The sequence below is a fragment of the Letharia lupina genome, assembly GCF_014066315.1.
Source record: "Letharia lupina isolate WasteWater1 chromosome Unknown contig_9, whole genome shotgun sequence".
Lineage (NCBI taxonomy): Eukaryota > Fungi > Ascomycota > Lecanoromycetes > Lecanorales > Parmeliaceae > Letharia > Letharia lupina.
The window spans coordinates 1,982,005-2,008,009 of NW_023502978.1; the positions used below are offsets into that span (position 1 = coordinate 1,982,005).

Here is a 26,005-nt window from a genome sequence, read left to right on the forward strand (position 1 = left end):
TTTGAAGATATGAGCGTATATTTTGTAAGTTGGAGAGGATTGTGATTCATGCATCTTCAATAGAAAACGCAATGCCTCCAAACCCAGCAGCAGCGGGTGCGAATACCCCTATCATGACTTATGTACTTACTAGCCGTCTCGGTATCACGCGCTAAGAAGTATTCTAGGCTATAATTTCACGTCCACCCTGAGAAACGACACCTACCCAGCCATCGACCCTACCAAATTGAAACTCGGAGGGAAGTACGTCTTCTTAAGTGGAGCTTCGAAAGGCATAGGACATGCGGCCGCCATCTCTTTCGTCAAGGCTGGCGTGGCAGGAATCGCCATCGCAGCACGCTCAGACCTCTCGTCTCTTGAACGAGAAATGCATGAAGCTGCCACGGCGGCAGGCAAACCATCACCCCAGATCAAGTCAATACGCCTCGACATCCTCGACGCTCAAAGCATAGAGCGTGCAGCCCAGGAAACATCCGACACCTTCGGCAAACTGGACATCCTGATCAACAACGCGGGAGCGATGGAAGAGTTCAAACCCACCCTCGACAGCGACCCCGAGCAGTGGTGGCAGACCTGGACCGTCAACATCCGCGGCACGTATTTGCTCACACGGGCGCTGTTGCCTCTGATGCTCAAAGGCGGCGACAAGCAAATCATCATGCTCACCAGCATCGGGGCTTTCATGCCCGCCCCCGGCGGCTCGGGCTACCAGATCAGCAAACTCGCGCTCCTGCGCTACGCCGAGTATCTGAACATCGAGTACGGCGCTCAAGGTGTGGTGGCGTATGGGATCCACCCTGGAGCCATCCCGACCGATATCGGCCTCACGATGCCGTCGTTCCTCCACCACAAGTTGATCGACAAGCCGGCGCTCGCGGCGGACACGATCGTCTTCCTGGTTTCGGAGAGGAGGGAGTGGTTGAGGGGGAGGTATGTTTCGTGCACGTGGGATATGCTGGAGTTCGGCGAGATGGAGGAGGAGATTGTGGGCGGGGATAAGCTGAAGATTAGGCTTGCTCTCTGAGTCACCTTGATCTAGCTGGGTGATCCCTATCAAGACTTGGCATTTAGAATGTTTTTTTTCTTAATGGTGGTACCATTGGGTCTGCCGGAGAGATTCTGCAGCGTCAATGTCAAAAATGTAAAGTTGCATAGTCCCCAAAACACACGGTCTTGAAATGGCACACTGCGGTCGGATACTGACTCATCCTCTCTTGAATTTTCACTGTGAGATTCATACCCGGGTTTCCGTGAGTACGTCTCTCAACGCCAACCGTCTTGATCGGAGCGAATGGGAAGCTATCGGATACTCGATCTCATGCTTTTGACCAATTCCAACTCAACATCCTACACTTTCACATTTCCTCAAACACGTCAACCCAACAGCTCCACTTTCTCTGCACCCATGAGAGCCATACACAAAGCACCGGCGACCACACTCCCGCAGCCACCTTCCTGGCCCTTTTCCGCCCCACTGATGTCCTTCCCGCGGCATCGCTGCCTGGCGTGTTTCTTTGTTTCGGTGGCTTCCAGGCGGTGTTCGGCGACCGCGATGGGGTTTGCGCTGGGCTTGCTGGCACGGGCTTTGGCGCACTTGTTATCAAGTTCCCTCAGCGATGTTGCGGGGACCGGTGTCGAGATCGTGGGCCCTACGTTGCCGCGGTGGTGGTTGTGGGTACGATTGAGGAGGTCTGCGGTGGGTGCTGGGTTGGCGGTGGACGATGTATGTGTCCTCAGTCGAAAGCGATACCTTGGGTTTTCTTCTCTCGTAAGCGATCCCATATCGGGAACGATTTGATCAGGATAGGGTAGAATGCACGCCCAATACAATCCTACTGTATGGATCTAGCTACTATTTCAGCTCGTGTCTTAACTCATGTCTCCCCAGTCTGTGAGACTTGCTCAGGACAGTCGGTGCAGCCACTCAATGCTACTCGTGCATCCACCTGCATCCTCGCCCATCCGCAGCAAAGACAACGCAAATCATAACATCCCTCACGGACCACCGACGTCCCCCCTTCCCACCCCACGGCAAAGGCAAGGCAAACTGTGCGCGGAGTCCGAGCTCGTGGTCGTGCGCCGAGCGCAACCCTCGCCGATGAGAGTTTTAGGCGGCAAGGTCGGCGAATGCGAGGTCACAGTGCCAAGTAGTTGCTTTCGGGATCCACATACATACAATGCCCTCACGAGGAGGGTGAGACAAGCTTTCCACGAGGGTGGATCGGTGATCGTTTCCGGGGCTGGGATGCAGATGTGAATGGCGGATGGGAAGGACGCGTACCTTATTCAAGGATGCCATCTTCCCGACACGAAAGCTATGCCAATAATAGTAAAATGTTAAACATGCGATGCTGAAAGGGATCCGGGGCCCCGCACATTAGCCTTATCATTCGGTTGCTGATCGAGGGTCTGAAGACAGCGGTTTTGCCCGGAGGGCCTTGCTTTGTCTGGAGGTGAGCCCGCGGGGCGCCGAATGTGACTCGCTATGAATTCAGATTTCGGATTTCGGAAGTCTTGCGATTGGAGGAAAATGTCGACTTGACTCCGGATACAACATAATTACCCTGACTAATCGCCGGCTCCCAGTACTCATCACCACGGCATACATGCATCATAGTACATCTATGTCCTCGCTGTCGTTGGTCTCGGGTGAGTAGACCGAGCATCGTGCTATCACCAGCGCCGGGTGAGATATATGCTCAATTGCTAAATCTCAGTATTACATCATGTTCTCACGGAAATCCGATGTCTTTGTCACGGCTATCACCGCAGCACAGCCTTATGTGAAGGAGTAGTCGTAACCCTGAGGCCGGTCTGCTTCGTCACTGTTGACTACTTCGCCAGTGGTGGGAGTCAACGAATGAGAGTGTCGGATGGCTAGGACATCGAGTCTTCTTCTCTCGTCAGCTGACGGTAACTTTGTTAATGACAAGGTTATAATGAAGTATATGTAGAGCTGACGGTACGCGAAAAATGCCTCATGCGTGACGCAATCATGCACCGGATTCTTTCGGCTACACTAATCAAGCGAGCCAATAAGTAGTCGGAAGGTTTGACTGTGGGAGGCTGACTGTACGGAGTCAAATTGTCGCTCATGTCACAGTGCAGTCCGAATGGCCGAGATAGCGAGACGCCGAAACAGCGGTAGGTGAACAAAGTGCGGAAAACCCGAAGGGAAGGAGGGATGGGAAAAGTGCGCGGCCACTGGCGATGGGAGCGAGTTGCGGGGGCGGCTTATGGAGGGTAATCCCGAGGGGCAGAAAGGTTAGGGATCTTCGTAGGATGAGATGGTAAGGTAGGATGAGGACTTAGCATCAATACTACCCTCATCCCGCGCAACTGTATGCACGGTGTTGCGTAGGGTCTAGTCTGTGCACGTATTTAAGACCAGCCTGCCTTAGCCTCACTCCATCACTCGGACTACCTAGAAAGACTGTGCTGCCTACAGAAAGACTGTGCTGCCTACAGAAAGACTGCCCTGACTAAGATTACCTCTTTCCCTCATCATCCCTCACCCACTCACTCCAACATCAAGATCAACATGGCATCAAAGGTCATCATCGTGATAGGAGAGCTTCCTGAGGTACATGACCAAACCTTCATTTTTGCTTAGAAAAACCATCATTAGCAATCGTTTCAGGGCATCAGCCTCGTGGTCTGTGAGTACCTCCTCCAAAAGCCACAGTCTGCGAGGCTCGCCGTCGTCGGCCGCGGCAAGCAACAGCTGGAAGACATCAAATCGCCAATTGCAAGTGCTCGCCGACGACCTTTCCGATTCCTCGCTAGGAAAACAATCAGTAGACCTAGCATTGTCAAGACGGGGCAAATTGGATGCTATGTGCTCAACCCTGGTGTTTGGGACCGGTCTCGATAGGATTGCAAACCATAACCCACATGACTGCAGGAGCTGCTCCGAGACCAACCTTTTCAGCTCGATCGATTCCGTGATTGTTTTACTTTGCACATCTCTGAGGATCACCTTACCCGCAGCGCTGAGATCGCAGCGGCGCTGCCATCTCTCAGCACCTTGAAAGGTAAATTCGTCCTCACGTCGTCTGATGCCGGTTCAAAGCACTTCACCAATGCGGCGCGTATAGATGCTCGAAAGCTGCCATAGATCATCTGGCCACGGAAGTATCCATCGAAGAGCCTGAGGCAACCACCGTATCTGTCAAGCCTGGAGTGGTCAATACGGAGATGCAGAAACAAGTAGCGATCCAAACATGCCGCCGCACAGGACCCCAAAGATGTGGAGCAATTCACGAGCCTTCACGAGAAAGGTGCTTCGCTCCAGCCATATCAGCCAGGAAATGTTTTGGCGAGATTGGTCTTAGATTGGTCCGAAAGGATCGAGTGGGCAAAGCTTGACCAAGGACGATGATTCGTTGGAGGATTTTCAGGACTCAACAGGTGTGAAAGGCCACCAGTAGAGGTAATGTGCAATGTGGTATCTCACGACTTGTACTATGGAGATGCAAGGAATGGGGGATGAATACTGCAATTTTACCAAGACCGCCATTTTAGGTGATAGAAATGTATATTACAGCATTCATCCATCTCCCAGCCTTCTCCAAGAAAATGTTTCGTAGACCGGTCTCTCATACCTGCCGTTTGCACTAACATCCCCTCGGAAATTGTACTACAACAACTTTCAAACGTTAGTCTGGTGGTCGTGCAGGCAAAGTTTTAGATTTGCTAGTAAGCTTCAACCCTCGCACCAGGAATGTTTCGGCGTAGAAGCGTTTTCGTCGAATCAAAGACTTTATCTGTGACCCTTGGTTACAACCGGCTGACTCTCAACAACAAATCGGATAGTAGTGACTAAATCCTCCCACATAGGCGAGGAAAAAGGGCCTACACCGTTCGGCGAACCCTTATGCTAGCTGCATTACAGTCACCGAGCAGAGAATAGCAGCGGTCCTTACCTAAGACTTAACGCACAATTTCGGCCTTCATGTCCGAAGGCCCCTCCGGCATTGTGTCTAACAATGCTATATCAATAAAACAAGCCAAAGACATGAACTTTCGTCTGTGATTTTCCTGTTTGCAACGCCTTCATTGTCACCCAAACTAGTCCTCATGGGCTCTCTACCAATGGAAACCTCCAGTGTTGATCACCAAAACGACCTCCTCGTCATCACTTGCGCGAGCGGAAAGCAAGGTTCTGGCCTTGTCCCAAGGGTGGCCAAAGACTGGCGCCGCCTGCGTCTCGTCTGCCACTCCACCAAGTCGGAGGAGTGGCTCAAGCGAGAATACCCCCGAGCAGAAGTCATCCGTACCGATCTAAGCTTACCGAAAGAGCCTGAGCGCATCCTCAAAGATGCAACAGTCATATACCACGTGGAACCACCGTTTGCCCATCGGCAGAATGTGATGGGGTTCAACATGATTGATGCCGCAAGAAAGGTAGCCAAAGAGGGCACATTCAAACATTTTGTGTACGCATCCGTTTTGAACCCGCAGTTGCGAAAAGTAAGCCTACACCGATTTCCAGCATCCCAAATTCCAAAGGACTTGCGTTGACGCTTAACACAACAGATGATCCATCACGACCAAAGGCTCCAAGTGGAAGAATACCTCATGGAGTCCGAACTGAACTACACCATCCTCCAACCCACCCATTTCATGTTCCTCTTCCCCGTCGCACCCATGCTCGCACAAGAGAACCCCGTCTACAAGGCCAACTGGAACGCCAACATACCCTTCTCCTTCATCGCACTCAGCGACCTCGGCGAAGTGGGCGCCAAGGTGCTCAACGAGCGCGAAAAACACTACACGGCACAATACCCGCTCTGCGGCGACGGCCCGCTCAACTACCAGCGAATCTGCGACATGGTGAGCCAGGAGATTGGGAAGAAGATCGAGTTGAGGCAGTTGACATATGAGGAGTCTGTGCAGGCGTTTCTGATGCGGATTTTTGGAACGTTGGATGCCGACGCCGAGTCAATTGATGCGGTGGAGCGTATATTGTTGTACTATAATCGCCATGGGCTTATAGGGTCGAGCAATGTTTGCGAGTGGTTGCTGGGTAGAAAACCGACTAATTGGCTTGACTGGATGAGGGCGGAGATTCAGCAGATTAAGCAGCAGGCTCACTAGACAGGTTGGGGAGGGTAGCTACGACTGAATGATGTGATGAGAGACGCATAATTTAACACCACGTTCTTCGGTATACCTTATGCCTTTTGAAACATTTCGAACTTGGAATACATAGGGATTGGACCAAAATGGGCAGACAATCGTCCGACCTATGAAAGTGAAGAATGCTACCTCAACGAAGATTATAAATCTTTAAGAGTCTGATATAGTACCTGATGCACAAGGGCTGAGAGCCTGAGCATTCATCATCATCATCATCATCATCACCATCACCAGGCGTGGCGATAATAGTAGCAGGATACACGTAGAAAAAGTGAATGAGTGGAGTAGAAATCCAGCCCTACCAGGACAACAATAGACTTTCTCCATGCGTGGGCTCAAAAGAGTTTGGCGCGCGTGACCCTGGCCCAGACCCGCGTCATTTTCAATGGCTGGAGGCTGGATTACTTTAGTTGCTCATCCCTACATTTGCTCAACCTCTTCATCCACCACACATCTCACCATTTCACAGACCTCTACATACAAAGCACTACACTTCTCCCTCATCACCTTCGCCATCTTCACCCTCACTTCATCTCCGAAGCGTTGCAACGCCCTGCAGGTTTCAACACTCCATGGCCTATTCGCCCTCACCGCACATTGCCAGTCTAGCAGTAGCTGGCAGCTCCTCTCGATTTAACCGTCACTCACCATCCCCACCTTTGCAACACCCTATTTCCAAGCGAGACAAGAAGCGAAACGTCATGGAGAACCGCCTCGCTGAAATAAGCAGCTCTTTCGCCGAGAATCGCGACCACCTCTACCGCAAGCAGCTACAGGCTTTACAAGCAGACATGAATTACATTCAAGCTGCACGTCTCTACGATAATGTGCCGTTGGACGAGATTGGAGACGAAGGACCGGAGGAAACCAATGCAAGTCCTGCTGCCAGCACAGCGGGTAGTCTTCGAAACGCCCATCAAGCCCATCTGAATGGCCATACGAGGCTCGAAGCTCCACAAAAGACTGGGCCACAGACTGCTGAATTTATACAAGAGATCAACGATGCCATGGAACAGAGGGACGCAGATTTGACTACCGTCGTGGTATGCAATACATTGCCCCAGCCCCCAGCCCCAGATGGTCCTCTCATCACAGCACTTGTCGCAAGCGCCCAAACTGATCCAAACGCGTTGATAGTACCGCCACAATTTCAGAATCAGAGAAGTGCAGAAAGATAACATGTATAACGTGGAGGTCGCACTCAAAGAGCATCGCCTCTTGACCGAGAACGTGCGCCAACGTCTAGTCCATAGCGTCAACCAGAAGAGATCGGCATTGCTCAAAGATAAGGAAAAGCTTGATATTGCTGATACCAATGCGCTTCTGTTCCACCCGAATCAGTTCAGCATCAACAACTCTGCAAGCCCTGGAGGCCCCCACAGCAATCGCAAGACTCGCCACGCTCGTCACCGCCTCGAGGCCGAGGAACTTGAGCCCGTTGGTGGAGCGAACAATAAGCGAAAGCGCAAAGCGGTTATAGACATCGAGAATGGCTCTCCTGGACCCGCTGGACGTGACACCGAGCCAAGCAATCCACTCAAGGAAGCTAACGCCAGACTTGAAGCTCACCAAGCCTCTACTCCACTCTACTCTGTCGACCGCCTTTTCTCTGCTCGAGAGTTGGATGTGAACCTCCAACAGGCTTGCTACGATGTCATCGCGGAGCAAAGCGCCAAGCGTCGTAGAATCAATGCCGACAGCCAGACTAACGGAGCTTCCACGGATCCCTTCGCTCACGCCCTAAGCGAATCAGACGATGGTTTTCCGCAGCCTGAGTATGGCGCAGATGGTGAAGCTGAAGAATTCCTAGCCGCAGCGGCGATGATGGAGCGCACTAACACTCAGACGTCGACTCAATACCACACTACGCGTTCTACCCGCAAAACCAACCTTAGCAACAGCCAATCCGCACGTGAGCAGCTCGGCGAACTTGCAGGTCGTGAAGCTGCAGTTCCTTACATTGGGACCTATTCGAAAGAGAAGAAGCGTGAGGAAGAATATCAGCGTGCGCCGCCTTTGAGTGAGCTGGATGCGGAGTCAGACATGGCTTTGTACGAAGCAGCCATGAAGGATGATGACGCCACTAGGGCAGCGAATGAGAAGCTGCTGGACGAGGTGGTCGAAGAGCTGGAGGATCACGTCTGTACGCCAATCGAAGAGAAGATAAACTCTTTCTGCCGGGCCGATCTTGAGGTGGAGGCTGCGTGACTGTGGTTGGAGGAAACCGGCCACGAAATGATCCATGGATGCATTTACGATACATGTCAGCAAACGGGTTCTGGTTGACTGTCTCCAGGAAACGAGTATTGCAGCATTCTCGCCCTGCGGTTATCAGCAGAGCGTCGGGTTGAGACTGTCGAGGGTCTCATCGTGAGGGGTTTCGTGGTCAAATGTCTAAAGCCATTCGCAGCGTCAATTGCGGAGTTCCAGGGAGGACGTCTCGAGAACAAGGCGTTTTATCGCTATGATACCCATCATGTCATTTTCCATGTGATGTCTGTAGCTTGCAGATATCAAAGAATAACTATCACAAGATTGATTGTCCCAGAGTCATTTGAACGTCATGCCATAAAATACGATTGCATTGTAGCACAAGACGTAAATTCATCCCTCCCCCACTCCGATCACCCTTTCGGCTCATACAAGCACTCCCTTGCCCCCCTCCACACCTCCTCCACGATCGCTCTGCCTGGCAGTAGATTCTGCATCACGACCGATCGTCAGCTTCCGGTTTCCCCCAACCAACCCAACTGTATATAAACTTTCCCAATGTCCCACTTTTACCATACGCAGCCACTCACCGGAAACACAACCACAACCTCCCCCTCCCCCTCCACCACCACCGCAAGGTAATATCTCACTTCGAAGCCCCTGAACGCCTCATGTATAAAGATGTCCCGGATCTGTGACGTCGGTATGAAGCGCGTATCGCTGGGTAAGAGGTAGGAGGAGGAGAGGGTGCTCGTTTGGATGCCGAGGGTGCGGAGCGTCAGGAGGGACTCTTCTGTGTTGTCGCAAACGGACGATCAGCGGAGAGTCAGGAAGGAGACCGCCCAGAACCCAACCGAAGGGCAACGGAGCGCCGGATCCTGCGAGGAAGGGAGCGCGGTCGGAGTGGCATACCCGTGTGGAATCTCCGAAACACGAGGAACAGACTCGTGAACGCTAGGGGCCCGACTTGCACCCAGGGAAACCGAGCCAGGTGTTCCGAGAGCGGGGCGAGCGGGGGGGACGGCGGGTTCGATGTTTTGGCGTAGAGGACCAGGAATGTTGCGAGCCCGAGCAGGATCCGGTGGAGGAGGAGGAAGTAGTGGAGGAATTGGGATGGGAAGGTCTGGCGCGGGGAGGCGGTGGAGACGGTGTAGGAAACTGTGGAGGGGGAGGGGCGGAGGGTGGTTAGGTGGGGAGGTGTGGTTAGCATGGGTGACGGTTGGGATCACATCGTTGGTGATGGAGCTGTAGGAGCCCTGGCGGTACCTCAGAGGCTCTTGCTTGCGGAGACGAAATGATGCGGGTTTTTGATAGGGCTGAGATCAGGAACAGGTCTAGCGCCGGCATCGATACTCGCCGATACATTTCTGCGTCCACGTTGAGATCGAAGAGAGTACGATAGTTTCGTTACCACCGATCAGCACTTCTGTTCTCAAACGACCATGCCACCTTCGCGATCTCGCTCTCGCTCGCCATCCCCATATTCCCGCAGAATGGCCCTATCCAACCACCGCCAGGACCGACCAAGGAGCCGCTCCCCGCCCCGAAAGCCCGCCTACTCGCCCTCTCCTCCCCGCAGAGATCGCCCGCGAAGCAGATCTCCGAGACGAAGACATGATGATAGACCTAGACCATCGGGCGGTGGGTTCAGGTGGAAGGAGAAACCGCGGTATGACGATGATGAGATGGACGGGCGGGGGGAGAGGAGGTTGGAGAGAGGGTATAGGGAACAAGAAAGGGAGAGGCCGCGGCCGAGGTCGCCTGATCGGAGGGATGGTAGGGGGAGGGAGAGGGACGGTGATGTCGAGAGGAAGTTTGGGAAGGGGAGGGATGTCGAGGATAAATTTGGGGGGAGGCATGATGGGGCAGCGAATTCTGGGAGTAGAGATGCAGACAAGCCCCAGGAAAAACCAAAAAAGGAAAGGAAACCCGCGCCTGCGCCATCAGGGGAGCCCATGATCATCGTCAACGTCAACGACCGCCTGGGGACGAAAGCGAGCATTCCCTGCATGGCGAGTGATCCGATAAGTATGTCCCACCCACCCACGTTACATACGTCCCCCAGTCAGTTCCGATGGTATGGGAACCTGGGCAGAAGCTGATTTGGTGGCATGTACAGGGCTGTTCAAAGCAGTAGTCGCAGCCCAGATTGGCAGACAGCCGCATGAGATTATGCTGAAGAGGCAGGGAGAGAGGCCTTTCAAGGATCAGCTTACGCTGGAGGATTATGGGGTTAGTAACGGGGTGCAGCTGGATCTGTATGTTCACATCTGCCTTTTGGGGTTGACTTGAGGATGGCCGCTAACGGTGTTTATAGGGAGGTTGATACGGGTGACTGAAGAAACTATGGTAGGGATTTTGCTATTCAGCATTTGGACCATGGGCGTTGGGGTTGTGGCATGCAAAGGGATGAATGATACCTTAGGCGAGGGCGTGAGAATGTCAGAAGAAACTTTGACAGAATGGATGACTAGTACAATGGATGGATATGGAACATCTATTCTCCCTGGCTCCAATATCGACAGGTGTTGTTACATTATATGAAAACAGATAAGTCTACTAAATCTGACGCAGCCATTGACCGCTAGGAAACGCTCAAGAATCTCAACGAATGCCCTCCACCATTGGACGAATCTCCCACAGCTTGCCCTCTGACCCACTCACTCATCATATCTTACTCCACCAGGATACCTCTGAGCAGCCGCAACCGATCCGTTCCATTTCCCTTCACTCATCAAAGGACTCATGCACAGACGCTCTTCGCAATCCATCACATTCATAGTGCGTCGTGGGCGTGCGGGAGGCAACAATGACGCAGTAGTCGCAGCCTATGGCTGCGCAGAATGCGTGGCCTTCGGAGCTGCCACCGGGGCAGGCGATCATGCCGCAGTGTAGATCCGAGCGAAGGGCTTGCGGAAGCGTGGTAGCTAGAGAGGTGGGTGCCGCAGGAAGAGCGATTGTAAGTGCCGACGTCGTGGAGAGAGTAAGAAGCACGGAGGCGTAGAGATGATGCATTGCTGCTTGGGAGATGATGGAGAGAGGGCTTGTTGGCTGCGAGTTTATTGTTGCAAGCGTTACTAATGGGGGAGTTGGTCTCGAAAAGGGGGCTGGATGTTTTCAGAAATTATTTGATGAAAAGCAGAGAACCCCCGGGATTGTTGATAAAGGTGCCAGAGTGCACGTCCCCCCTTCTCCTCCGCCTGTCCTCTTGTTGGGCACTCTACGTACCTATACGATCTCAGTATGATGGCTTGTTGCAGCGGAAGAAGTATCAAGAGACAAAAGTATCGAATGCGAATGAGGGAATTTGACCAGTGCATTACGAGCGCTAAGTTTCCCTCGTAGTCATTTTCCACAAAAGGAAAAAGTGAGCGAGCGAAAAAAAGGGATAGTCAGTGAACAGCGAATTAGCCATGGTCTCAGTCTGAGATGACGGTCTTTGGTACTGACGATTGGTATATCTTGAGCGTGATGTGCGTGAAAGGAGATCAAAGCGACATGTTGAACCCGAGATGCAAGATGCGATGTTGGGGCTTTTGCGCACGGTCCCAATCGACATTGTTCGCCTCGGCGGATGTTCCTCCGCACAGACAATCTCCAATGGAAAGGGCCCCAAGCCTGCTCGCAACCTGGGTGCAGCTACGTCGCCCACACTTGTCGTGCAAGTATATGACCGGCAACTCCAAGTAAAAGAGGGCAGATTGCAGCTCAACGATGACAATGCAGTGATGGGCAGGAATGTACCCACAAGAAACAAGAGACAGAATCAATGATGACCGAGTCTCGCTCTATAAGCTTGAAAGCGAGCGGAGACATCTTCGCCGTTCCAAAGATCCGTACCATCTCCTGACGAGCTAAGCTTAGGTACGCCAACCTGCTCCACCACAAAGCTCGCGGCGACATTGCCGGCACAGGCGGCAAAGATAACATCTTCAGAACACATAAGAAGAGTGATTGTTAGAGCTCCTAGGAAGGCATTGCCAGCTCCTGTAGTGTCAAGCACTTTGGAAACGCGGGTGATGGCTTCGGTGTTGTCTTGAGGAGCATAATAGGCAGGCAACCATTTTTGCTCGGTGTAGCTTTTGACGAAGCAACCCTGGTCTCCTGCCCTTACTACCAGGGCAGTTTGCGGAGTGGATCCGTCATCTTGAGGATGGAAGAAGGGAGCACAAAGATCCTCGAGGAATTTTTCGTCGGGTATCGGCGGTACCTTCTTGTTCACGATGCGAGCAAGCTCAATGTGATTCGGCGAGAAGACGTTCACTATCCGCATAGCTTCAACAAATGCTTGCAGGTTCTCCGGCACACATGAGTAAGCTTTTGGCTCCCAGACGACTGTTGGTCGAGCGGTAATACTAGCTGCTTTGCGTAGCTCCTGTAATTGAGTGGTTTGCTCAATGATTTGAGTAGGGTCGACAAAGAGATGAAAGCCACGGGACGTCAATAGACGTGTATTACGCAGATGTTCAGGCTGAATGGTTAAGGTTGGAGTGATGTATTTGAAGACCTTGGCTGAACGATTAACCTGTTGTCAGATCCCGACGCTCTAGCCTCGTGGATGTGGAAGCATTACTTGCGAAGGTTGAGTCCAGGTATTTGAGCTGGCCTCTAGTAGATGGACATTTATCCTCTTGGATGACTGACAATGTCATACCCCATGTCTCTAGCTGCCTTAGCGTTTCCGCCGGGAAGTCGTGACCTTTGCGAATGGTCCAGCCGACTTGAGTGGATAGATTCTTGGGAGAGAAAAGGCGGGCTCCGAGACTAGCTGTACTCGTTACCATCTTCGTCATATCCCAAGTCTGAACATTTACCAAAACACCCCGAACCACCAATAACATTCTCAACTACCTTTCCGCAAGGCAAATGGACTTCGTCCAGGATGAGCATGCCAAGGGATGTGAAAGCGATGAGGTCTTCCACATTCGCCATTGCATAGCTATATCAGACAGCTTGTCCTACCTTGGTAGAAAAATAATTCTCAAATCCCATTTGTGATAAAAGTGAGTATCAAAAGCAAAGGTGGCTGGTATTACCTTACAAAGACTTAGCAGTATGGCGCTAATTGCCCCGCGGCGACGGCGCGCCAAGGGCGGCGGAACAATTTCTAAACTTTTTTTATGACGAGCTTTCAGCTTTCCCGGCTTGTGTGATTGAAATCGACCTCTTCCACAATGAACGCTTCCACTTCTGTCTCCTTGCTTCCTGCATACACTGGCAGACCATCTTTTGTGGGCAGCATGCTTCTCTAACAGACAAATCATCCACAGCGGCATTCACTTACCGTGGAATCCACACCGCAAGCCTCTCTCGTCGAGCCTCCTTTCACTCTCCAATCCGTACGCAGAAGATTCCATTTCCGTACCTTGGTTGTTCAAGGTCATTCTTCTCCTTCATCAATTCATAGACGCTTCGATACCACATCCCAACTCATCTGAGACAAGATGGTCCGCAACCTCGTCGTACTGGGGGGCAGCTCCCACCCGTCGCTCACAGAAACCATTTGTGACCACCTTGGCCTTCCGCCTGGCAACGGTAAACCAATTGAAGGTGTTTTCACGGTTATGGGAAGGCGCTGAAATACCGCTAGTACTTCTCAGCAAATTCAGCGTTGGCGAAACTAGAGTCGAGATCAAGGAGAGTGTTAGGGTACGCAATACCCATGAAATCCTTCATCGATCCTGCACTCTGAGTATCGAGATAATTATCGATATCAAAAGGCCGCTTTCGCATTTAAGATGACTTTTAATCTATGTTTTGGCCATGAAGTAGCACTGCTGACTGTCAGATGTCTCTAGGGCAAAGACGTTTATATAGTATGTCCACAACGATTCGAATGTCTCCTGCATTGAGCTCGACTCTAGTTGCAAGATGCGTTTCGGGAGCAAATTCCTTCTCCCTCCATACACCTTTCTTATAGCTCACGTTTTCGCTTTGAAGAAGCAATGTTGACTCCGACCCTACTTAGATCCAATCAGGATCAGAGTTCGTACATCTCGGAGTGATCCTTTTCCAAATGGAACCCGGACCCGAGTCGCAAGACATGTTGCGGGAGCAGAATGGAGTTTTTGCTTCCGGAACCTACTTTATAACTCTGATACTTGGCTTGAAGACGCAATGCTGACTTCTAATTGTGCGTAGCAAGGTGAATGACAACCTCATGGTAAGTATTCTCGGAATCTATGTTCTGTTTCAACCCAGGTTCTATATGCTCTGTTTCTTGAAGATGCAACGCTAATTCCGAGTCTTTTTGCAGGAGTTGCTCATAACCTTATCAGCTTGCAAAACTGCATCCGCGCGAAAGGTTACTGCAGTTCTGCCGGTCAGCATTCCCTTGAAGTTGTGTGGCTGGTTTTAGTGCTGATAGCTGTGCAGCTCTTTCCTTATTCGAGACAAAGCGGTACCTATCCTTATCCTACCTCGTCTCACATCTGCATCTAAGTGACCCGCAGACATCCCGTACTCAAAGAGCGGCGCGCCATTGTCAAAGGCTTCGAATTGTTACAACAAGCCGAACTTTGCCTACTCGTGAGTCATCATTCCATTGATCGGATCGGTACGATCGGATCGTAGGATTCCTTGAGACCTATTATGCTCCTTAGCCTTAAGTCCAGGCTAAGCAATTGCCTCGAAAAGTCATGCTGATCAATTCCTTGAAGGTTTGAAAGCACACCATCAACGCCCCATCCAGACCTACTCCCAACAGCGGGATTGGACGGTGTAGACGGGTTGAATAAAGATCTGAATAAGTGGCAGCTGGACAACGCTCGTTCTGCCAACCATCATCCTAAGCGTAGCAACACAATGGACTCGACAAAATCTGATATCTCTACCCGTCTCAACATATCGACTGATGATGCAAGCCAATCTTCAAACTCCTCGAAGGAAGTTTTTCATGCACGGCCGGGCTATACGGCTTGGGTCTCACAGGCAGTAAGTTTGGAGCCCACATTTCCACCTCTGAGCAAAAATATGAGTCAACAGACATGTCGGCTGGAAGCTGAACGCTCCTTGAATGTATCTCAACACTCGAAATTCTTATCGGAACAGACAATGCTGACTCTCAAAACTTTATCCAGGGGTAAGAACAAAGTTCTAGATCATCATGGTGTTCTAACTAAAGATATGCAAGGACTTTGGTTGCTGATCTGCTCACGTGTGCCGGCGCCGATCATGTCATCGTAAGTTTACTTTGTGGAGTGTTTCATCCAAATCACATACCATATCTTGAGCCGTAAGACATGTTTTGAGAGGATTTGCAGTCCTCTGACTTTTTCTGTTCTTCAAAATTCAACGTAATGAAGAAATGCTGACTTCCAAATCTTGAAGACCATGGATCTTCACGACCCTCAGTATCAAGGTTTTTTCGTATGTCACACAAAGGAAAGTTCAGATGCATTCGCTGACTACTGCTATCAGGACATACCAGTGGACAATTTGTACGACTCCGCTAGATGAACGTTCGGTCAGATGCTGACGGCTTAGCAGGTATGGACGGCCAATCCTGAAACGCTATATCCAGACGAGCATCCCAAATTGTAAGTATTTTGACAGCAATCCTTACAAGACCTTGGACGCACTTCGGTCCGAATAATGTGCTCTCCGAGTCATGTGCCTCTCTGTATCTTTGCTAGTGCTATACACTCGGCTTGCCATTTGCGAAGGCAGGTGCTGATTCCAGCCCTTGTCTAGACCAACAGGCCGTCGTCGTCAGCCCTGATGCTGGAGGTGCCAAGAGAGCCACTGCCATTGCCGATAGTTTGGGAATGCCTTTCGCTTTAATCCACAAGGTATAAATACTTGAATTACAGCGAAGTGAGGGCTGATCCAAGTCTACAGGAACGACGACCCACCAAAATCACGTAAGTATCTTTTTAAAGTCATGTTTCGTAGAAGGGTTGCTCATCTCTTCTACATTCTCCAAGCTTGCCTTTCCAAGCCCCTTAAATGCTACGAGTGCAATGCTGATTATGAAAATTTTAGAGACCGCCAGAACGCGACCATGATGCTTGTTGGAGACGTCGCGAACCGTACAGCAATCCTCATCGATGATCTAGCAGACACATCAAATACTATCACGAGGGCTGCCAAGCTTTTGAAGAAAGAAGGCGCCAAGAAGGTCTATGCCTTGATCACGCATGGAGTGTACGCGAAACACTCGCCGTTCCTCCACACGACCTAGCTGACACATGACACAGGCTGAGCGGAGATGCCATCGAGAGAATCAACGCATCTGCCTTGGACAGAGTCATTGTGACCAACAGCGTACCCCAGGAGGAGCATGAGAAGCTATGCCCAAAGCTAGAGGTGCTCGATGTGGGCCATGTATTCGCAGAGGTACCGTATCTAGTCGTGACGTTATGGCCGGAATTAACAAACGTCCAGGCAATCCGGAGAGTTCACCATGGGGAGAGCATCAGCGTGCTCTTCCAATATGATTGAGAAGTCTACTCCTCAGTCCTAAATCTACTCCAGGCCATTAAAAGTTGGAAATTGCGATTTGAAAAAGGAGGTTGGAAATCAGTCTGTCTGTGCATTCACGAGTCATGCTTGACCAAGTGCTGGAGAGAGCACAAATGACTAGATAGGTTCCAGGGTGGTCTTCTCTCAGTACTAGAACGGACGAATGTCATGCTGTATCCATTGTCTTCCCGCTGCCTCTGCCCCACCAACATTCCGCAACGTTTTTGCCCGGCGATATTGCTAAAGCCGAACTGCGACGGAGTGGGCACGCACGCTATGCTCAGCAGAGTCCAATCACATCTTGATCTACGCTGCATTGTACCCTTTCCCTTTACTATCAATGTTCAAGTCCTGCTTTCAAATCTTCCCTATCATGAGCCGTATCCTCTGCATTCTTCTGATCGGTAATGGGATTCTCTCGCGAATGATCTGCCCGCAATTTTGCCACATCCCCGCGAAATCCGCGGCTAATAAGCCGAGCCCTGATGACGTGCTGAGGGGGTGACAAATGGCCCAATTGCATTACTCAACATTTCAATTGTCGAGTGATCACGAATTCTCTTGACAAAGATTGTCGGATATGGGCTATATAAGTCTGCTCGCCATCGTGTTTCAACTGACATTCTTTCTCTCACAGATCATACCTAAACCAATTACCATAGAGCATTATCACAACGCTCGCAACAAAGAAAGTCACAATATTCTCAAGCATTACTTGATCACTATTGCTTCAACTTAATCACATCCGCAAAACCACCATGGCAACCACCACTCAAACCATCGCCGCGCCCCCACAAATCCAAGTCTCCCACGACTCTGCCTACATCCCTCGAGGTTCTGTTACCACCAAGCTCCAGTTCTACCAAGCCCCAGCCGACGGCTCAACACCTTTCAACTACGTCGAATCGCCCCCAGAAGGCCAGCCCCAGCGCAACTTTGGGGACACTGATCTTCGAGTCACCATCCACGATATCCGGGGCCAAGAATCCAGCTTCAACATTGACACCAATGCGTTCGTTACATTGACCACATCTCCCTCAGCCGAGGAATCATTCACGGACGACGCCTCTATCAAAGAGAACTACTACCCCGAAGTGGAAGCCCTCCTCCTCAAACACGTTCCCGGCGCCAAGCGCATTCTCCTTTTCGACCATACCATCCGCCGCGCCACAGGCAACCGAAACCCAGTGACCCGCGTGCACATCGACCAGACCACCAAGTCCGCCACTGCGCGCGTGCACCACCATCTACCCGATGAAGCCGAAGAGCTGCTCAAAGGCCGCGTGAGGATTATCAATGTATGGCGCCCTTTGAATGGGCCTGTGCAAGCTACACCACTTGCTTTTGCCGACTCGACGACAGTGAAGGATGAAGACTTGATTGGTATTGAGCACCGGTACCCAGATCGTACTGGAGAGACGGCGGCAGTGCAACATGGGGACGAGAAGTGGCACTATTGGTCTGGCATGGAGAACAATGAGCGGTTGTTGCTGGAGTGCTACGACAGTGAGAAGGGCGGACGAGTGCCCCACACCGCGTTTGTGGACCCAAGGAGCCCCCAAGGTGGGAAGGAGAGGGAGAGCATTGAGGTTAGGGCACTGGTATTTGGGTGAACCTTAAGACGACAACCTTTGTTATTAGACAAGATGGTAGCGAATAACGAGAAAAGGAATGCATTGGAGAGGCGGGTATGATTTGCTGCATTTAGGGCTGGTGAGGCATTGGTGGGGCATATTAGCGTTACTTACGCAATCATATGTATTAGTTATTCATATTAAATTCGAACCCATTTTAGCAGAAGCTCTTCCAATCAGATGAACGTCTGAAATAGCACATGATTTGTTGGTCTTGATGCTAAGTAAGTAATGTATGCAATTGTGCGATATGACAAAGTTGCATGTTGGATGATGGCATTCCTGTAATGGATATCGGGACCGATCCCTGAGCGGATCTCCCGTCTCAAGCTTTTAGCGTGGAAATTAGTGAATTCCGCCAGCATCCGATGCTGGATTTGTAAGATATCGTAGGTACTTCCGTATATGCAAGCAAGGGTAACGGAGTCAGCGTCAGCGAGATGACTCTTTCGCCTTGACTTACTTTACATTTGACCTCCCACTGTCGTTATCATTCTCCCTCTCTTCCTTTTCCCTTTCCCTTTCCCTTTCCTTTCTCCTTGTCTTCTCCATCTGTCCCTTCGATACCGGTGGCATCTCCCGCGACTAAAAGTATCGTTCTCTTGACTCCGGAAGTCGGTCAGCGAACTCACCTCCTCCTATGGTTTTTCTCCGAATCATACACCATTTCCCCTCCACTCCTCACCTCCATTTGCCCTCATTTCCCGCGCGTTGAGGTGTGTAGCCGGCCTTCAGGCGTCATAGGCACATTTTCAGTTGGGTAAGCTTTCAAGAAAATATAGCCGCTCCGTTCGTACCCACACTGACACCGCACGCATACTACAGCGGATACCTCTCTACACCAAAATGGATCAAACATCCCGTCCTATGATTCTATACAATGAATTCGATACGATTGCCGAACCGGGCCGAAGACCTCAGCCCATGTTCATGCGGCGGGCCAAGACGCGTCGAAGCAAGACGGCAGTCATTTTATCACTCGCCTGCGTTCTGCTCATGGTCTGGGGCTGGAAGAGCTCCGGTATAAGCATAGTGAGCGTTTCTGTCCGCGAGTCCGAGAGCTCTTACTGACAGCCATAGATACCTACGACATCTCGTTTCACCAGCACAAGTCTGGCCCACGCGCCTGAACCGGTGTTCTCGCCCGAGCTAGCAGGAGATACCGAAGCACCTTTGCTGGCACCACCAGTCAACACGACAGCTGTCGGCCTGAAGAAAACCAATCCTGCCTTCCACCTCATCATACCAGCATCAGAATCCAACCCAGAGCTCTGCAAGACGTTACTATCCTCATTCATACTCAGCTACCCATCACCTACACTGATCAACTACGGCAAGGTTTTCGAAGGGGTAGGATGGGATAAGGGATCTCATGCTGGCAAGATCCGTGGGCTATATGATTTTCTCAACAATAAGAAAGAGGTCAAGGATGACGATCTGGTGTTGATCATTGATGGCTATGACGTCTGGTTTCAGCTACCGCCCGAAATCGTGATCAAGAGATACCATGCTATGGTTCTGGAGGCGAACGAGCGTCTGCGAAGGCGTTATGGCGTGGTAACGGAAGGACATCCGGGCGATGGGACGGCGGACAGGGTGCAAAAATATACGCAATCAGTCATCTTCGGCGCTGACAAGATCTGCTGGCCGAACCCAGTCGAAGACCCAGCCTGCGCTGCAGTACCATACTCAATCTTGCCTAAGGATGTGTATGGCCCACTAACAGACAGGGACCCGGACGCCTTCCACAACCGCCCCCGGTACCTCAATTCCGGCACCGTCATCGGCCCCGTTGCAGACGTCCGCGCGATCTACAAATACGCCGTGCAAAAAGTGGAGCAGAAAGGTCGGGGCAAGATAGGCGACCAGTTCGTCTTCGCCGAAATCTTCGGCGAGCAGGAATTCCAACGTGAAACCATCCGCCGTACTTCCCAAAGTACTGGCGGCCGCTTCTACGATTGGCTCTCCAATACCCTCGGTACTTCGGAGTCGCCCCTGTCAGCTAACGTGACCATTAACAACATGACAACGGTAGCAGGCCAGCGCTATGAGTACAGCATCGGTCTGGACTATGAATCCCGCCTCTTTCAAACCATGACCCACAGCGCGGAAGATCTCGAATTCATAGTCTACAACTCTTCCGCTTTCCTCTCCTCCATCCAAGCGGCCCACCCCTCCCTGCACGGCCTTCCATTCTTCCTGCCCACCGACATCCAGCAGCTGAAGCCGCCCTTTTCCTTCGCCAGTCCAGGAGACCAAGCGACCAACCTCCAAGAGTCCAAAAACTCCCTGCTCCTTCCCTACTCCTCAAATCTAGACAACCTACCCGGCCAATCCGGAGACGCAGACGACCTGGACAGCGAAGAAGGCCAAGCGCCAACATGGCGCACCACCCCCCTCGCCACCAACATCTACGCCGCCTCCATCCCGCCCCTCCTCCACATCAACGGCGACAAATCCCTGCTCGAAGCCTGGTGGCCCAAACTCTGGCACCACCCTTATTCCCGCGCCTTGCTCCGCGCATTCATCCGCAGCACCCAGGGCAAGACGGCGGCGGCGGCGGCGGCCAGGGGAGGACAGACGTGGTGGGATAGCAGAGGCGGGAGAGGCGGCGTCTGGACTGATCGGGGGGAGTGGCTGGCTTGGGGCGAAGTGTGCCAGGGGTGCGAGGAGGATGTCTTCAATGACGGGAAGGGGGTCTGGGGCAAGGAGGAAGGGGATACGAAGGTGGTGAATTCGTTCGGCAAGGTTATTATCGGGGAGGATGAGGGGTGAGGGGGTCGGCTAGGCTGTGGTGGTGGAAAGGTGGATGAGTACGGCGTCGATGGAGGAGAACTGGTGTTTGGCGAAACAGGGACACGTTGCTTCTTTAGCGGGATATACCCATATGGAACTTGCCGATACGGCTGGTGTTTGATGCATGTGAGCCAAAGATCATGAGTTAGGATGGGAAGCTCGACTACCCAATGACGTTCCACTCTTATCAATCCACCGCTGTCTGACAGCTTGATGGATCTCATACCATATATTGGATTCGTTTATGTCCTCTACTATTTATACATCTTCGATAAGAGGTAGAGTAGCAGTGTCTTGTATCGTCGCTTTTGATGTCAATTCCATCGGCCCAACGCCTGCGCTGCTCATGCCATTATCGCGCCCATGCTAACGCTCATGATGCAAGAAATACAGGGAAACATGTCTTTGGCTCATAGAGACATGCTTGGAAAATGTGGACAAGAACCGAAGAAAGGACCGAAGAATGATGACTGTTAGACAGCTCACAGATCTCACAGCCAAAAGAGGAACCCCAACATTACACCAACCAATCCTACGCCCATACCTGCGACCTCGTTACCGGTATGCATCGCGGCTGCGTCACCCTTCTTCGCAGTTGAGGAGGGTTTGGCGTTGCCTGTGGCTGATCCACCGAGGCCGCCGGTTGATGTAGCTGCCAGATCGATAGTCTGACCGACGCTGGGAAGGGACTGTGTGGGGTCGACAATCCATCCATTCACAGTAGACGATGGGCAAGCTATGGGCGTGAGGCTGGACGCCGAGGCTGAGTAGGCTGAAAGTGCCACACCGGTAGGATGTAGGGTAGCCCAATGGCTCTTCAGGTTGCTGTAATCAGGGCTCACAGGCATCGGCGTACCGGTACGAATGTAGCCGTCCAATGCGGCCGTGTTGGTCATGTCATTGACCTTGGGCCCGTATGAAATGAGACCGTAGTCATTCGTTTCCTCAATCCACTCGTAGACAACGGCTCCCGAGAAAGCGTCCTCCATGTCTTTGCCGAGAATTGAGTCCATATCGTCGAATGTTCGGGGTTTGGGAATCCGGCATCCAGTCTCTGAGATGAAGATGGGGATCTGAAGGCCGGTTGCGTTTTGGACGAGCTCGTTGTAGCCACTGCCATCAAAGGAGGATTGACCGCACCATTCGTAGACGTTTAGAGAAAAGAAGTCGGCCGAGTCTGCTGGATCTGAACCGCATGCAAGGTAGTTCTGAAGCATGGGCCGGAGGCTTGGGATATCAGCTACAATGGCGCCGTCAGTCTGAGTAGTATGTAGTTGCGAGAGCTCTTGGATGTATTTCGTGTTCTAGGAATACCGCAGCCACTGTTGTGTGCTTTGAAAGAGGCCCAAATACATACCTCCAGAGTAGCCAACAGGTATATCACGGTAGTTCTTTGACTGTCTGTAAGCCTTGACGTCTCGGATGGCAGCTTTGACGAAAGGAGCGGTGTCGGAGCCATTGACTAATAGCCAGGTCAGCACGATACTTGCTGAAAGTCGAAGATTACTGACGCAAGGTCAAAGCCTCATTAGCGACGAAGACCCCAGCTAGATTGTCATACTGCTGGAACTCGTCTAAGACATCTTCAAAGGCGGAGAGTTGAGTCTGGTTCCAGGCTGGTAATGCCTGAATAGATGAGAAGATTAGCATCATCCTAGAGTCTATGGTGTTGTCCTCGACTTGCCTGGTTGAATTGGGAATCAAAGGTGTCCAGATCGAGCCAGAGGTATATGCCGTAGGAGGCAAAAGCACTCATGCATGCATCATGGTCGGCAGTCGAGTCTACGTGATAGACGCGTATACTATTGGCCCCCAGGTCTGCCATCGAGGCAGCGTCGAGCATACACTGAGTCACGTTGGTGAGAGGGTCGAGGGAGGTAAGCTGGTAGGCGACGCCTGTTCACGTTGTCAGAGATACACATCAATTGACGGATCAGAAGCTTGCCTTTGATGTAATATTGTGTTCCATTGGAGAAGAAGAATTTGGCTCCGACGGCAGAAATGGTAGGCATATCTGCAGCCGAAACAATGTTGACGGCTGCTAATAAAGCGAGCGAGAGAACTCTGGTGAACATGATGACGGTGGAGGTCTCAGACCGTGAGGGATGCTCGAATGGATATGCTGAGGAGCTGATCCTTGGGTTCGAATGGGTAGGCGGAATGGATGAAGCAAAGACCAGGTCTTTGATGTTGACTGCGGATAGAAGATCAACAGCCGCTTGGTAAACACAGATCAATTGGCGACGATAGAACGAGCGAAATGTCAGCAGCCAATAGACCTAGAAAGTGAACGAATGTATTTTGCACAAAGGCAAGTTGTTTTTACAATGAAGAGAAAGAAGAAAGAAGAAAGAAGAAAGATGGGAGATAGTATTATGATCGATCTGATCTGAAGGAGGACAGCAGTTTGGGGGAAGCTGCAGCCGAGGTTTCAGAGCTATCTCCACAACGCTTTGACATTGCAGGTTAGCTCCCGCTGATAACGATTGCGCGGCCTCGAGGTCATCGTTCTTGCCCTGCTCCGACTGTCACCGAGACTGGGCTTAGACTAATTTAATAATGAACCAGTGAATGACTTTCTTTCTTCGAGTATCTTCGAATACATATTAGCAATTATCAAGTATCTACTCTACAAAAATCCAAACTGCCTCCCAGTCGTCATCATTACTGTGTGGCAATTGGATTCTTCGCCAACATGGCAGCCGCGTGCTGATACGCCAATACCTCATAGTCACTGCCCGCCGTGCTGTTATAGTAGATGGCATAATCGTCATAGGGGTCAATAGACAGAGTCGTCGCAAATTGCCAAAAGGAGTCATAGGCAACACTGGTGTTCAAGAGAGTCGTTTGCTGCCATGGTTCGCAGATTGCCGAGTGATTGGTAGTGTTAGTCGAGCCGTACTCTTCGAAGACGACTGGCTTGCCTGCTGCTTTGCCTGCGGCGTTGTGTTGCATGATCCATTCGTTACCCCAGGTGTCATTATAGCCCCACGAATCGGGATAGAGGTGGAAAGTGCCGTAGTCGAGGGTGGAGATGGCGAGGTTTTTGACGAAGTCAATACCCTCGTACCCGGAGTACGCATACGAGCCATCGCCCACTGGAGGGGTCATCCATCCTTCATCGCCAAGAGCCACCATGTGCTGCGAATCTAACGATTTGATATACGCGCTGATGTCTGATGCCCAGTTGCTGATGACTGAGGTCGAGCAGCCGGAACAGCGCGGCTCGTTGCAGAGTTCCCATGCGAATATTGCGGCAGAGCTCTTGTAGCGGTTAACGATCAAGTTGATATACTTCTTGTAGACGGCCTGAGACTTGGCGTCAGTGAACCATGAGGTAGCATTCCCTCCAAACGCGGACGTATAGGCCGGGATGCCCCCTAGGGCGCCCCAGTTGTTCGCGAGCGGTAAGACCAGCTTCACGCCTTTAGCTTCCGCCGTTGAGACTACGTAGTCAAGTCTTGGGATACCTTTCAGACCGTCAATGGTGCTCTGATAAGTCCGGCTGCTCAGACCTACCAGTGTTGGAGTCGAAGTTGAAGTATTGGCCACTCGAATTCAAAACCTGATAGTACACACTAGATGCAGTGGCAGCATTGTTGGTCTCGCTAAAACCCCAGACACGGGCGACTTTTAATTGAGACTGTTTGCAATTAGATGGGTTGGTAAGAATGAGGCTTAAAAGCTGACATACCAAGGCGAGATCGGCAAAGACGTTGAAGACATCAGTGTTGTTCTGCAGCTGACCAAGCCACCATGCATTCGTGCCTGCAAACAAGGGTCAATTTCCTTTCATTCTGCTTCACCACATGGAAGATTATACCAGCGAAATACTGGGTCTTTGATTGAATCTGGAACATCCTGCCCTCTACGGTAGCAAAAGGCCCTCCACCGGCGCCGATTGGAACTGTTGGGGTGGGATACGTCGCGCTTGATGACAAGGTCGATGAGGCTTTGGTGGTAGACACGGTTACAATTGATGAGCTCTTTGATGTGACAATAGACGACTTTGATGTAATCGTTGAAATCTTCGCCGAAGTGGACAACGTCTTTGATTTTGCCGTGGTAGTCTTCGTCGTGGATGAGATGAATTTCGGAGCGCCATTGGCAGCTGGAGCACCATTGACCATCAGTAGTTGAAGAAGCATACAGAAGCCAGACATGGCAATGGAAGTGAAGAGATGCATGGCTGTAGAGGGTGTTTGTGATGGAAAGGGTCCAATTCGATGGGGTCTTTGCCTGTTCTTATGAACAATCCATGGCTCATACTTGAAGAAAAGTTGTGTTGTGCTAGGCTGCCTACAAAGTTGAAGCTCGTAGAACGAGCCGCGAAGATCTAGACTGGACCGAAATCAATCTTTGAGAAGAGGCTTGTTGGACAGCTGATACATTATGCAGCATTTCAACGGCAAACACCAGGTGGGGAAAGGGTGGCTTGTGGGGAAGATCGACGACATGCCTTGGGCTCTACGAAAAAGGAAGGTCTAGAGGTTGGTTCATCGTTCGGAACGCAGGGGTCAGGTAGGGCCGGCAGAATGAGGTTGTCCAACGGATGTTTCCTGCAAACGAAAGGGATAGCTGCCATTAAGAGGCAGTTTTTCCTGTGTGCCGACGCCGGGCTGATGGCCACAACGCCGTTGGCCAGAAAGCGAAGGGATGCTGGGAATAAGTTGGAAAGACGCGGAAACACTCGTCAAAACCCGGAGAATATTCCAACAAATGCAATTTCTATGTATAGCCGCGCAAATCATTCACGGTGC

The 26,005-nt window shown here is 51.4% G+C and overlaps 11 protein-coding genes across 11 annotated transcripts; 8 read left to right on the forward strand and 3 right to left on the reverse strand.

Annotated features, from left to right (window-relative positions):
• Positions 1–71: 71 nt before the first annotated feature.
• On the forward strand, positions 72–1,024 carry HO133_011057 (uncharacterized protein; the record flags this gene model as incomplete). Its single annotated transcript, XM_037301906.1, has 2 exons — positions 72–96; positions 168–1,024. 2 exons carry the CDS (start codon positions 72–74, stop codon positions 1,022–1,024), a joined length of 882 nt encoding a protein of 293 aa, XP_037153540.1.
• A 350-nt stretch (positions 1,025–1,374) lies between these two features.
• Positions 1,375–1,782, reverse strand: HO133_011058 (uncharacterized protein; the record flags this gene model as incomplete). Its single annotated transcript, XM_037301907.1, has 1 exon — positions 1,375–1,782. One exon carries the CDS (start codon positions 1,780–1,782, stop codon positions 1,375–1,377), a length of 408 nt encoding a protein of 135 aa, XP_037153541.1.
• A 1,759-nt stretch (positions 1,783–3,541) lies between these two features.
• HO133_011059 (uncharacterized protein) lies at positions 3,542–4,368 on the forward strand (the record flags this gene model as incomplete). Its single annotated transcript, XM_037301908.1, has 4 exons — positions 3,542–3,583; positions 3,641–3,864; positions 4,005–4,034; positions 4,098–4,368. The coding sequence occupies 4 exons, from the start codon at positions 3,542–3,544 to the stop codon at positions 4,366–4,368; spliced, it is 567 nt and encodes a 188-aa protein (XP_037153542.1).
• A 726-nt stretch (positions 4,369–5,094) lies between these two features.
• HO133_011060 (uncharacterized protein) lies at positions 5,095–6,099 on the forward strand (the record flags this gene model as incomplete). The annotated part of the gene is made up of 2 exons (XM_037301909.1): positions 5,095–5,472; positions 5,539–6,099. The coding sequence occupies 2 exons, from the start codon at positions 5,095–5,097 to the stop codon at positions 6,097–6,099; spliced, it is 939 nt and encodes a 312-aa protein (XP_037153543.1).
• A 614-nt stretch (positions 6,100–6,713) lies between these two features.
• HO133_011061 (uncharacterized protein) lies at positions 6,714–8,349 on the forward strand (the record flags this gene model as incomplete). The annotated part of the gene is made up of 2 exons (XM_037301910.1): positions 6,714–7,184; positions 7,279–8,349. 2 exons carry the CDS (start codon positions 6,714–6,716, stop codon positions 8,347–8,349), a joined length of 1,542 nt encoding a protein of 513 aa, XP_037153544.1.
• A 1,496-nt stretch (positions 8,350–9,845) lies between these two features.
• On the forward strand, positions 9,846–10,644 carry HO133_011062 (uncharacterized protein; the record flags this gene model as incomplete). Its single annotated transcript, XM_037301911.1, has 2 exons — positions 9,846–10,380; positions 10,472–10,644. The coding sequence occupies 2 exons, from the start codon at positions 9,846–9,848 to the stop codon at positions 10,642–10,644; spliced, it is 708 nt and encodes a 235-aa protein (XP_037153545.1).
• A 1,474-nt stretch (positions 10,645–12,118) lies between these two features.
• On the reverse strand, positions 12,119–13,284 carry HO133_011063 (uncharacterized protein; the record flags this gene model as incomplete). Its single annotated transcript, XM_037301912.1, has 3 exons — positions 12,119–12,864; positions 12,926–13,120; positions 13,167–13,284. The coding sequence occupies 3 exons, from the start codon at positions 13,282–13,284 to the stop codon at positions 12,119–12,121; spliced, it is 1,059 nt and encodes a 352-aa protein (XP_037153546.1).
• Positions 13,285–16,354: 3,070 nt separating this feature from the next.
• On the forward strand, positions 16,355–16,794 carry HO133_011064 (uncharacterized protein; the record flags this gene model as incomplete). Its single annotated transcript, XM_037301913.1, has 3 exons — positions 16,355–16,497; positions 16,551–16,689; positions 16,738–16,794. 3 exons carry the CDS (start codon positions 16,355–16,357, stop codon positions 16,792–16,794), a joined length of 339 nt encoding a protein of 112 aa, XP_037153547.1.
• Positions 16,795–17,573: 779 nt separating this feature from the next.
• Positions 17,574–18,646, forward strand: HO133_011065 (uncharacterized protein; the record flags this gene model as incomplete). The annotated part of the gene is made up of 2 exons (XM_037301914.1): positions 17,574–18,416; positions 18,611–18,646. 2 exons carry the CDS (start codon positions 17,574–17,576, stop codon positions 18,644–18,646), a joined length of 879 nt encoding a protein of 292 aa, XP_037153548.1.
• A 649-nt stretch (positions 18,647–19,295) lies between these two features.
• HO133_011066 (uncharacterized protein) lies at positions 19,296–21,224 on the forward strand (the record flags this gene model as incomplete). Its single annotated transcript, XM_037301915.1, has 2 exons — positions 19,296–19,481; positions 19,530–21,224. 2 exons carry the CDS (start codon positions 19,296–19,298, stop codon positions 21,222–21,224), a joined length of 1,881 nt encoding a protein of 626 aa, XP_037153549.1.
• A 512-nt stretch (positions 21,225–21,736) lies between these two features.
• On the reverse strand, positions 21,737–25,408 carry HO133_011067 (uncharacterized protein; the record flags this gene model as incomplete). The annotated part of the gene is made up of 9 exons (XM_037301916.1): positions 21,737–22,485; positions 22,603–22,707; positions 22,757–22,871; positions 22,930–23,141; positions 23,191–23,524; positions 23,970–24,715; positions 24,765–24,888; positions 24,940–25,013; positions 25,069–25,408. 9 exons carry the CDS (start codon positions 25,406–25,408, stop codon positions 21,737–21,739), a joined length of 2,799 nt encoding a protein of 932 aa, XP_037153550.1.
• Between the last annotated feature and the right edge of the window lie 597 nt (positions 25,409–26,005).